The following is a 12,795-nucleotide window of genomic DNA, read 5'->3' as shown; positions in this document are numbered from 1 at the left end:
ACTGGAGGAAGAGTGCTTTTCTGAGATTATTTTTGGAGAACTATTACCCCATGGTTCAGACCCCTCTAGTTCCTTCTCTGTGGATTCTGCCAGCCAAGAAGGTGACCTGGTCTGCTCTCTGTTCTGTAGTCAGCCCAGCCAGTGACCGAGTGAGTCTAGTTCACACGTAGAGTATTAACTGACCTGGCCACAGCTCTGAAACCACCTTCTCCAGAGAGTTTTATTTGTAATAGTTACTTTGATCTCCATTGACCGGACTCCTGCATCAAACAGTCAGTTCCAAACTTGGATAGAGAGAAGGGTGTTATTTATTGGACCCCTCAAAGTCTAACATGGAACCTGTATAACCAAATTCTGACCACCTTCCTGCTACAGCTTTTCTCACTTAGTTTACTGCAATTTCAATAGCCTCTTAATCACCTTCCCTGTTCCCACTCCTGCCTCTTTACAGAATAGATCACAAAGGAGCTGGTGGGTGGGTGGCATAGTGGTTAGGTTCCTCCACTCCAGGTGGGTAGCCCAAGGTTTGCAAGTTAGGATCCCATGCACGGACCTAGCACTGCTCCTCAAGCCATGCTGTGGTGGTGTCCCACATAAAATAGAGGAAGATTGCTACAGATGTTGGCTCAGTGACAATCTTCCTCAAGCAAAAAGAGGAAGATTGGCAACAGATGTTAGCTCAGGGCCAATCTTCCTCACACACACACAAAATAGATCACTAAGAGTGATTCTTTCAAATGTAAAGCCGATCTTAATGGCCTCTGCTCAAAAACTTCCGATTACTCCTCATATCATGGAGTAAATGCTGAAGTCCTTCACGTACATAATCTAGTTGCTCACTACCTCTGATCTCATCTGCTTGCAGCACCCCAGCCACACCTGCCTCTTTGCCACTCCTTGAACCTGCGAGGCACATGCCCTCCTCAGGGCTTTTGCACTAGCTCTTTCTGCCTGCGAAAACCTTCCCCCAGACAGCCATATTGCTCATTCTCTCCCTGTCACCTTGCCGAACCACCTATTCAAATTTACAATCCCCAGCTTCCACCCCTGAAACTCTCCATTCCACTTCCCTTCATTTTTTTCTATAGCATTTATCATGAATGTATATGCACATCCATGAGAGCAACTCTGATTCTTTTTCTCAGCCTCATTTGTCTTTTATGTCACCAACATCCTGAGAAACCAGGGAAACTCATCTTGTAAAAAAGCCAATCTACTTGATCAAGAAGATCTTGTTACAGAGAAAGTTATGTAAAATATGGAAACTCCTGCAGACATGTTACGTGGACTGAAGTATTTAGGAGTGAAGTGTTGCAATTTCAATGATTTTTAAAAATAGTTCAGAAAAAAATGCATATTGTATAGAAAGATCAAATATGGTGAAATGTTATTGTTCAATCTGGGTTGTTCTTTATACCATTCTTTTAACTTCTGTTTTAAAAGTTTTATTTTTAAAAACAGTTTGGGGAAAAGTCACCATCAACTTAAGCGCAATTTAGGTCACCAGACATTTAGTGAATGCCTACTGTGTGAAGGGTGCCAGGAGATTCAAAGAATAAAACATGGTTCCTGCTCATAAAACGCTCACGGGGAGAGTATAAAGCTTGCCTAGTACCATGACTTGGTCTGGCCTGGAGGGGTGGAGTGGAATGAAGGTATTTTTAAAAAATAAAACATTAGGGGCCAGCCCTGTGGCTGAGCGGTTAAGTTTGCGCGCTTCACTTTGGGGGCCCAGGGTTTCACCGGTTTGGATTCTGGGCATGGACCTAGCACCACTTGGTCAGGCCACGCTGAGGCAGTGTCCCACATAGCACAACCAGAAGGACCTGCAACTAGAATATACAACTATGTACTGGAGAGCTTTGGAGAGAAGAAGAAATAAAACTGGTATTTTTAAAAACAGGTAATATTTGTTTTCTTACTAATTTTTTGGATTTATAAATTGCTTATTTCATTTGTGACATTCTTATAAAATGTTTTGAATTCTACACCAGAAAACACCTTTGTTGTACTATCGGCTTTACCTGTGTAAAAACAGTTTCATCAAAATTGGAGGTACATACACAGCGTGTCTCTCTAAAGTCAATGTCAGCTACAGTGTATTAAACCTAGAAAAACGTGAGAATTCCTGGTCTGAGCCCATGAATTCAGTGCCCCCGTGCACTGTGTTGTCAGAGAACCCACACAGACACAGACACTGAGGGTAAGGACTAAGGATCACTTACCCGGATGGGAAATGGTGAACAGTGCTATGTCCCAGGGACTAGTTTAAATCAAAGCGTCTAACGAAATGTCCAAGTTTACAGATGCCACAATGCTTTTGAGAAGTTAGAGAAGCAGCAGGCTCAAAAAGCGTACCACTTCTGGAAATTATAGCCCAAACGGATAAGGTCTGGAAGTCACTAGAGATGATGGTGCTCCCGTGAGGCTCTCCCTCCCTAGAAGTCTGAAGTACTATGCAGCTCTCATAGGGCACTTGGCTGCACTCTCAGATGTATTCAAAACACTTGTACTTGTCGCCCCTCTGGAGATGCTTCTGTGTATGCGTCCACCATAGAGCCCTGCAAATTAAGGCCTTCTGGTGTCTGTGAATGAAACAATGTGGTTTTAGACAAATAACCAAAGCAGAGGACTCAAGATATTTGCTTTCACTTTATCCTCTTCTTGTCCTTGTACAAAATCTGGACATTATATGCAATCTGTTTACTGTATATCAAGAATGGAACTAGATAGAGAAAGCTCTGGTCAGAGCAAATGAAATATGGGGACAAACTTGTGAAATTAGGCTAAGATTAGATCTTTAGCTTGAAAATATGAAGGCTTAGGAAGATATGACGAGTCTACAAAACTATCAATATTATAGATAAGAAAGACTAGTTTACCATAAATATATTCTGTTGAATGACAACATCTGATCAAATTTCAGATATGTCATCCTCTTTTAAAAGATACAGCTACCTAGAACAGTGTTTGAAACATAATAGAGATTCAATAAATATTTCCTGAATTAAACTAAAAGTATAATCCTCACTTTGAGTGACTAGAATTTTATTATAGATGGAAATTTATTATAGAGGATTTAAAGAAAATCTATTTTATCTTTACTTATCAAATATCTTATTTACTACATCTAAAACCAATTTAACAGTGGTTAAATATCTACCCATGTGTTATAGCTTAAGATTCATTAAATAAAAATCTATTTGTGGCAAACATTCACACAAACCAAGAAAAAAAAAGATTTCCAGATTTTTATTTCTGGAACTGTACACCAGGTATTAAAGTACAACAAATACAAAATAATGCTCAAAAAAATCAGTGTTTATGTACAAATATTAAAATCAATGCAACAATAGCAACTTCCTCTTGAACATCTGATACTAAAACTTGTTCTGATTGTCACTAATTAATCTCATACTCACAGGGTACTTATTTCAAACTGGTACAATTGGAATCACTGGTCATCTAAGAGGAATTTTCATATCTACCATATTTAACAATAAAACTAATAGTTTCCTCCTTTTAGTGAAAAAATTAAGAACTTTTTAAAAAACATAGTAATGTCAATATTTTTATAAATTATTTCAATTTCCATTTGTAGACAATGTGCTTTGAAACTCTGGGTAGACAATCTCCTTGGTGGTCAGGTTTATTCATCAGTTTACATTCAAAGTTGAAATATTCACTAGAGACTTTGGTTAAATTAAATAGTATCATTATGCTCTATTAGATCTGACATTCGCAAATATTTATGACCCTCAATTTTAAAAATTAAAAAGGAAACAATTGCACAATTCTTTGACCTAATTGTACACACTTTAGTATTCTTTAAACAGTATTCTACATCCTTCAAGTAAATTCAGCAGTTGACCATGACAAGAGGAAAACTAAACATTTAAGAAGCTAGCCTGAAGAAGATGCAGTATGACTAACAAAAGTAAAGTATTGCTATAATCACAGCACCAGGTACACTTCTAAACGAGTCCGCTGGCCTCTTCCAACTCCCTGTACATAAAAGATACACCAGCCAACACTGCAACCGCTCACCGTGGATTTTTGGTTTGTTCATACAAAAATAATGCGGCAAAGAAAAAAAACAAAAAGAATTTATCACAGTTTGTTATAAGAATTGTGCTTAACACTTGATAATAAAGGCATTATTGTTTCTTCATATGATTGCAAATCAGTTATTTTCATGCTCTCAAACGCAATTCTTCTAATAAACAGTAACAAATTCTCTGTTAAGATGCTTAAACGGAAAGAAAAAAACAGTAAATCCAGCTTTTAAAAGAAAATTCAATAAATAGCTATTTTACATGGATAAAGTCATAGTGGTACAATTTATGAATGTCACATCAAGCATGCACAAAACTGGTATATTATACATGGTGGAAGCAGTCAGAAAATATTGAATTAGATCTAAAAAGATATGAAGAATGTACACATATATACAAAACCTTGCAAATTATTGCCTCATTTTAACAAGGAATTAAAAGTAAACGTTACCAGCTAGTTAGCACTCTCTAAGAGGCTAAAATCAGATTGGCATTTAAAAATCTACTAAACTAGCTGGAATTTATTTTTCTCTCATATCATTTTCTGGATTTTGGTCAAAAATCTTTATTTAAATAACTAAAGTGTCCATTCAACTTGCTGATAATCAAAACTTTAGATAAGAAACACTGTTTCCATCTTATATCAAGATCCCAGCAATGCATAGATAAACTGAATATATTACTGCATCAGCTACTGAGAATGGGCATGTTCATTTAAGTGCAACTGGTATAAGCATTCAGCCATCTTTGTGTAAGTTATTTTATACAGACCAGCCACTGTAAACCCAGAGTGAAAATTAAAGTTATAACAATGGAAGATTATGGCCAGTATCTTTCTAAATTATAGAAAGTGTATTGATTTTTAACACAAGAAATAAGGTTCAAAGTTTAGCACAACACCCACAGCAATCAGAAGTTGACAACTTGGATAAAAATATCTGAAAGCAACACAGAGCCCAGGCTACCCATTATTGACTGTGTGCATAAAGGAATGCTAGACTTCAGATGTATAAATTAGAGACTGATTTTAAGTTATTAATTTAACTACTTTTGTCCACTGTGCTAAACTAAATTTTATAGTAAATGTGCTACTGCGTAAACACTTCAAAGCAATCTTCATTAAAATGCTGCAAAGAAAAACAAGAGTACACATCATCCAAAACTAAGGATGTCATTGCAGTTCACAGTTTGTATAATAAATACCCTCCCTTTCCATCACTACTAAGGTCACTATATCCTATCTACTCATCAGCACAACCTTGAAGCGACTTATACTTACAAATATCAGCAAAGCAGCCAAACATTTAAGTTTTTTTGCAAAGCCAGACAACTAATAAAAATTGAAAATTTTAATTAAGATGGTGCAAAAAAAAAAGTACAAGAATGTGTTTTAACTGAACTATAAATGCAAAGCTTATTACATCCTAATACTGTATTACATATTGTTTTAATTCACCTTATAACTTAAAGATGCATGTCTACAGAGCAAAAAAGGCCAAAGTTTATGACAATGGCTTCTCATTCACAATGTTTGAAATAAAAATAAAACTGAGTTTGAGATGCATCTGAACGTCTATCACTTTTTAAAACTTAAAAGTGGTAACGTACCATTCTGTTTCAGATAGAAACTCACATTTTCTTGCCAACTGTTCAAGCTAAACAAAAAGTTTAAATATACTTCAAGGTTCTACTGCATCATGTGTAAAATCTAGAAGTCCCTCCTACATGTTAACACTCTGAACTGCAGTGCTACAAACAACGTAAGAGGTGTCCCCAAATGTAAACCATTGAGTGGCAACATCCTGGGCTTTGCAGGCTGTGCCCTGCAAGTCAACTGCCTCAGGATAAGCTAAATTATCAATGACTGGGATGATTTTTATGATTACAATCTTGACAATGGTGGACAAAACCCCATCTGAACACCATATCTTCAAATGCCAAATTTTTAGCCAATAAATGAAGTTACACAGAAATCTTCCAGCAGTAAAACGACCACTTCTGTGTAAGGTAGCCCTGGTCTAGAATTTTGAAACAGGATCCAACCAAGCGTCTTCATAATTTGCACGCAGTTCCTCATGCTGGCTTCCATAAAGATGGACTTGCTGTTTTGTAAACTGAAGTGCTCTAGTTGAATAACATGAGAGAAGTTTCCATTTTAAAAAAATCCTTGCATGTTTGTGCAGTTTGAAGAAACCTACCCCTGCTTTTTTTAATTAAGAAAATAAAACCAAAAAATGCTACATTGAGCAGGGATCGGGATCGGTACCTGTAAACATTGTTATTCCACTGCATCCATTACGGCAAAAGGAATTTACACAAAGAGAAGCCACTCCATTCAGTTCAGAACATCTGTGCTGGTTTTGAGCTGGTGGCCTCTGTCTACAGGTTTTAAAATTGGGAGTGAGGGTAGTGGGGAACAGAAAAGAATAGAAAAAGAGGGGAGTGGGGAAGAGGTATTGGGGGCTGAGGAAGAGATAAGCAGAGCTTAAAGCTGCACCACAGAGTTCAATCTTAGTTCCCAACTCTGCTGATCGTAGTTCGTTTCCACATTTATGGATTGAAAAATGAAAATACTCTTGATAAATCAAGATATAGTTCTATACATACTGACATCACTGATGTCATAGTGAAAAAGTTCAAACTTCCAGTGAAAGACTAAGCAAATCTGATAGTTTCCTCAAGTTTACTGGTACTGCACACCCACTGTTTCTGGGCCCCTCACTCATGTCACTCAGAGTGAAGGGCAGCATGCTGATGCAGAGTGTGGGCACTGATGAAACCATTGGTCTCACTGGCAGACAGACTGCCGAAGTCAGCCACAGAGACGGCCATTTTGGCACTGGTGATATGATGCGTGTGATTTTCAAAGTCCACACCCAAATTATTTACAGAAACCTCATTCATAAAGGATTCAGGAACAGCAATGCCCATTTTCAATCTTTTTGCTGGTCTTTCTGATTCTTCACTGCACATGTTCATGGGGTTTAGCTCCGAGTGATAAAATCCAGTCTCAAATAAATTAAAACAATCACTTTCCCCGTTGCTGGGCAGGGTGAGTAACTCCTCTGTTACAACAGGCACGTGATTTACTTGTCCACGGGGTGTGCTGCCCAGTGGAGGAAAGTTATCATCCAAACAATTCACATCCGTGGGGCTGCAGACCGTCGCTACACTGTTGGTCAAAGCTACAAAGAAATAAAAAATGGTTTAAGTAAGTGATCCTATGTCATGAAACAAAGAGGACACAATTTTGCCCCAAGCTATACTAAAGAGTGCAAACAGATCTCATTTTACCTGTCAAGTCACTGGCAGTGAAAGAGTTGAGAATGTTCAGCTGTTGATCAGGAAGAGGCTCAGGTCGGTGAGAAGTTAAGGCTGAAGAATTTACCGCCCCACCCAGAGCTTCCGTTTCATCTACCAAACGATCCATATAGTCCCTGAAAAACACACCCCAGTAACTTTACAGCTGCATATCACAGTTACAACAAGTCCCTGAAATCAAGCCCGCAGTACTTACGTAACTCCAGGGTGATGGTTATATCGTTTCTTTCCAAATCTTGTCTGTTGAGCAAAGTAATCATAACGTTCAGATTTCTTCCACATGTAGTAGAAGGCCACACATTCAGCAACTGTTCTACTTCTCACCTAACGAAAAAAGTTAGATTCTTAAAAACAAACCAACAAACTCAACCCATTTTTTAGTAACTTTTTTTTTTTTTACAACAATATAACTTCAATCCATGGGTCTTATTTACTATCTTCCCAATTATGAAATTCTGAACACTTATTAGTGAAATGTCTTTAGATTTACACCATTTAATAATGAGGTTACCTTAAAAAGCCCAAGGTTTGTTTTTTATTTAAATCATAATGTATTAGTTTATAACACAAATGTGTATCCAGAAATTATCTTACACCTTTACTGAAAATCCTAAAACACTGACATTCTTTACTTTTCTTCAGTGAACTCTCACTGTGATTCTGACTACAGCAAAGGTCCTTTTTAACCCTGAGGGATCCATGAATGGGTTTCATTCCCCAAATTACAAGCAGGGATACTTTTCTGGGGAGAAGAGCTGCAGCTTCATCCGATTATTAAAGGGCTCCATGACCCAAAGGAGATTAAGAATCCTTGGCAAATAGATCACCACTCTACAGCATCTGGAATTTAAGATGATTTGCCAGCTAAAGGCAGGATTTTTTTCCTCTAACGCATGTTTGGCTCTTAGTTCCAACAGAGTTTGGTAAGCATAACACCAGTAATAAAATTTGAGCCTCACCAACTTGGCTCTACATCCAGACCAGGGCTCCTCTAATTCTGTATAGCTATAGGTGTGAGTACAGACAAAATTCTCTGTGCTTATCCAAGAAACACTTTCTCCACTACTTAATTGGTATCCAAAAGGAAGTTTCAACATCTCCATCCTGATTAGTGAGCATGTTGTAATATAAGATCATAATATAGGGATAAGCTTTTTAAACTAAGAAATAAAGTATACTTTTCAATAAACATCATTAACTGCAAGTTTTTGTAGAGAATATAGGGGGATATTCTCTGTGTTCACTGATGTATCTCTAGTGCTTAAAACAATGTCTGGTAAATGGTGGGACTTATTTATGGAACGAATGGATACATTTCATAAGTTAATGCAAAACTGATGTTTCATTTTGACTTAAAAGGGTAATCCAGACTTTTTAAAAAATATTTTATCTATTTACTAAATTAAACACTTCATCTCATCTTTGAGAAAACATTAAGTTCTCATACATACAAAAATGCATGAAACTATTCAACATCATACTGAAAGGTCTAGCTAATGCAATAAGACAAGAAAAAGAAATAAAAAGTATACAGATTAAGATGGAAGAAATAAAATTGTCTCTGTTTGTAGATGACATGATTGTCTATATAGAAAATTCCAAAGAATCACAAAAAAACTCCTGGAACTTAAATGATTATAGCTAGGCTGCAAAATACATGGTCAATATGCAAAAGTCAACTGCTTTCCTATATATCAGCAATAAACAATTGATATTTGAAATTAAAAACATAATACCATTTACATTAGCACTCCCCCAGAATGAAATACTTAGGTATAAATCTAACAAAAGACATGTAAGATCTATATGAGGAAAACTACAAAACTCAGATTAAAGAAATCCAAGAAGATCTAAATGGAGAGATATTTCATATTCATGGACAGAAAAGACTCACTATTATTAGGATGTCAGTTCTCTCCAACTTGATTTATTGATTCAGTGCAATTCCAATCAAAATCCCAGCAAGTTATTTAGTAAATATTGACAAACCAATTCTAAAGTTTATATGGAAGAGCAAAAGACCCAAAACAGCCAACACAATACTGAAGAACAACAAAGTTGGAGGACTGACACTATCTGACTTCAAGATTTACTATAAAAGCTACAGTAATCAAAATAGTGTGGTACTGGTGAAAAAAATAGCCAAATGGATTAATGGAACAGAACAGAGAGCCCAGAAATATACCCACACAAATACAGTCAACTAACCTTTGACAAAGGAGCAAAGGTGATTCAATAAAAGGAGGATAGTCTTTTCAATAAATGGTGCTAGAACAACTGGACATCCAAATGCAAAAAAAAAAAAAAGGAACCTAGACACAAATCTTAGACTTTTCACAAAAATTAACTCAAAATGAATTATAGACCTAAACGTAAAATGCAAAATTATAAAGCTCCTAGAAGATAGCAGAAGAAAATCTCGATGACCTTCAGGATGGTGATGACTTTTTAGACACAAAACTAAAAGCTTGATCTATGAAAGAAAATTGGTAAGCTGGACTTCATTAAAATTAAAAACTTCTACTCTGCAAAAGATACTGCTAAGAGAATGAAAAGACAAGCCACAGACTAGGGGAAAATATTTGCAAAATACATTTCTGATAAAGGACTGTTATCCAAAATATACGAAGAACTCTTAAAACTCAATGATAAGAAAACCATCTGATTAAAAAATGGGCTAAAGACCTTAACAGAATCTCGCCAAAGAAGTACAGCTTGCAAATAAACATATGAAAAGATGCTCCACATCATATGTTACCAGGGAAATACAAATTAAAACAAGATACCACTACGCACCTATCAGAATAGCCAAAATCCAAAACACTGACAACACCAAATGCTGGTGAGGATGTGGAGCGACAGGAACTCTCATTCACTGCTGATGGGAATGCAAAACGTACAGCCACTTTGGAAGATAGTTTAGCAATTTCTTACAAATGATCCAGCAATTGCACCCACTGGTATTTACCCAAAGGAATTGAAAACTTATGTTCACAGAAAAACCTCCACAAGGATGTAGACAGCAGCTTTATTCATAACTGTCAAAACTTGAAAGCAACCAAGATGTCCCCCAATAGGTGAATAAATAAACAAACTGATAAATCCATACAATGGAATAAAAAGAAATGAGCTATCAAGTCACAAAAAGACAGAGAAACCTTAAATGCATATTGCTAAGTCAAATAAGTCAATCTGAAAAGACTACACACTGTATGATTCCAATTATATGACATTCCAAAATGGCAAAAGCACAGAGACAGTAAAAAGGCAGGGGTTAGGGTGACAGGCAGGGAGGAAGGGAGAAATATGTTGGAATAAGTTGGAGCCCAGGGTACTTTTAGGGCACTCAAACTCTTCTGTATGATACTACAATGGTGGATATATGTCATTATGCATTTGTCAAAATCCATAGAATATACAACACAAAGAAGGAACCATAATGTAAACTTCAGTTGAAAATAATGTATCAATATTGGCTCATTAATTGTAACTAATGTATCACACTAATGTAAGATATTAGTAATAGTGGAAGCTATGTATACAGGGTAAGAGGGGATGTATGGGAATTCAGTGTACTTTTGATCAATTTTTCTATTAACCAAAAACTGTTCTAAAAAAAATAAGGTCTATTAATTAAAAAGAAAAAGGCATAAAATATTGACCTACCCACCTAAATACTTCAGAATCCTAGGTTCCTTTAGGATGAAGAGAGAGAATAATAAACAAAGCATACTTTAATGAGACTTAATTATTCCAAACTATTAGAATATACATACACACACACACACATTTTAAACAATAGACTATTTTTAACGCAATTTTAGGTTCACAACGGAATTGAGAAGTATGGAGTTCCCATACACCTCCTACTCCCACTCACACGTGGCTTCCTCCACTATCAACATCCCCCACCACAGTGGTACATCTGTTACAATTAATGAGTACATAGACACATCTTTATCACCCAAAGTCCATCATTTGTATTAGGGTTCACTCTTGGTATTGTATGTCCTATGGGTTTTGACAAATGTATAATGACATATATCCACCATTATAGTACCATACAGAGCAGTTTCACTGCCCTAAAAATCCTCCGCGCTCTGCCTATTCATCCCTCCCTCCCCACTAGCCCCTGGAACCACTGATCTTTTTACCATCTCCAAAATTTTGCCTTTTCAAGAATGTCATATAGTTGTAATCATACAGTATGTAGCCTTTCAGATTGGCTTCTTTAACTTAGCAATATGCATCTAAGGTTCTTCCATGTCTTTCTGTAGCTTCATAGTTCATTTCTTTTTAACACTGAATAATATTCTATTGTATGGATGTGCCACAGTTTATTTACCCATTCATCTCAAAGGACATCTTAACTGCTTCCAAGTTTTGGCAATTATGATTAAATCTACCAAATATTCACGTGCAGGTTTCTGTGTGGACATGTTTTCAACTCCTTCGGGTAAATACCAATGAGTGAGATTCTTGGATTGTATGGTCAGAGTAGAGTTAGGTTTGTAAGAAACCACCAAACTGTCTTTCAAAGAGACTGTGCACCATGTTGCATTCCTACCAGCAATGAATGAGAGAGTTCCTGCTGCTCCATATCCTTGCCAGCATTTGATGTTGTTAGAATATTTTAGTTGCTTTTAGTAACCAATGTTTCTTCTTTCAGTAACTGCAGTTCTCACTGCTAAAGAGAAACATTTCCGAGGCCACAAACCTCTGAATAGCTTAGAAAGAAATGAATGTCAAGGAAAAAAGTAGAAGAGTAACACTTCCTGAAAAATACATTGAATCCATTTTCTGTGAGTAGAGCATGATAACTGTATTTGTCAAATGATACTTGAGTGTACTATCAGCCAACCCATGAGCAGGCTATGGCATCTTTGAGCAAATCCTAGTCATGTTTAGAGCAATGTGAGATATGTTAACGGCAGGGGAGCATTAACAAGTTGCTGCCTTTTTTTTTTTCCTACCCAAGTGACTTAAAAGTTAGTACTTATACTCATTGTAATCACTAAGCAATTTCTCTGTACTAATTTGCCTAAGTTACCTTATTCTTCTGTATAAGATGAAAATCTTTTCCAAAAAGCATGAGTGCATGTTCGAAGTTCCGGCATTCTTCCTCCGTCCATGCAGTCATTCCTTCTAAAGAAATTTTAAAACAAAACTCATTGGCCTCAAAACTCTTTTCTATGAATCACTGATTTACTTTCAGTATGTTTTACCAATAAAAGGCCATAAAGGTACACACACACACACAAGTTCTGTATGTAGGAGATTTCAGTTAGGATTACCAAAAGAATGCATACTATAAATCCTATCAAAAAATCTAGACTACGAAAATATAAACACTGTTTTTTTCCTCTACATGGCGGGATTAGAATTTAATGTTTTTCTATAATTTATGCTCACCATTTTT

At 36.4% G+C, this 12,795-nt stretch overlaps 1 protein-coding gene across 2 annotated transcripts in view; it reads right to left on the bottom strand.

Annotated features, from left to right (window-relative positions):
• Positions 1-3,236: 3,236 nt before the first annotated feature.
• MIER3 (MIER family member 3) overlaps positions 3,237-12,795 on the bottom strand; it is a 30,917-nt gene continuing 21,358 nt past the window's right edge. For both annotated transcript variants that reach the window (XM_044771817.2, XM_070519642.1), the window contains exons 10-13: positions 12,427-12,521; positions 7,573-7,700; positions 7,350-7,492; positions 3,237-7,240 (exon numbers count right to left, since the gene is read on the bottom strand). In XM_044771817.2, coding sequence (XP_044627752.1) covers positions 6,783-7,240; positions 7,350-7,492; positions 7,573-7,700; positions 12,427-12,521 — 824 coding nt within the window. In that variant the 3' untranslated portion in view covers positions 3,237-6,782. The remainder of the gene's footprint in view (positions 7,241-7,349; positions 7,493-7,572; positions 7,701-12,426; positions 12,522-12,795) is intronic.

The sequence above is a fragment of the Equus asinus genome, chromosome 10, assembly GCF_041296235.1.
Source record: "Equus asinus isolate D_3611 breed Donkey chromosome 10, EquAss-T2T_v2, whole genome shotgun sequence".
Lineage (NCBI taxonomy): Eukaryota > Metazoa > Chordata > Mammalia > Perissodactyla > Equidae > Equus > Equus asinus.
This window is presented reverse-complemented; position numbering and strand designations above follow the sequence as displayed.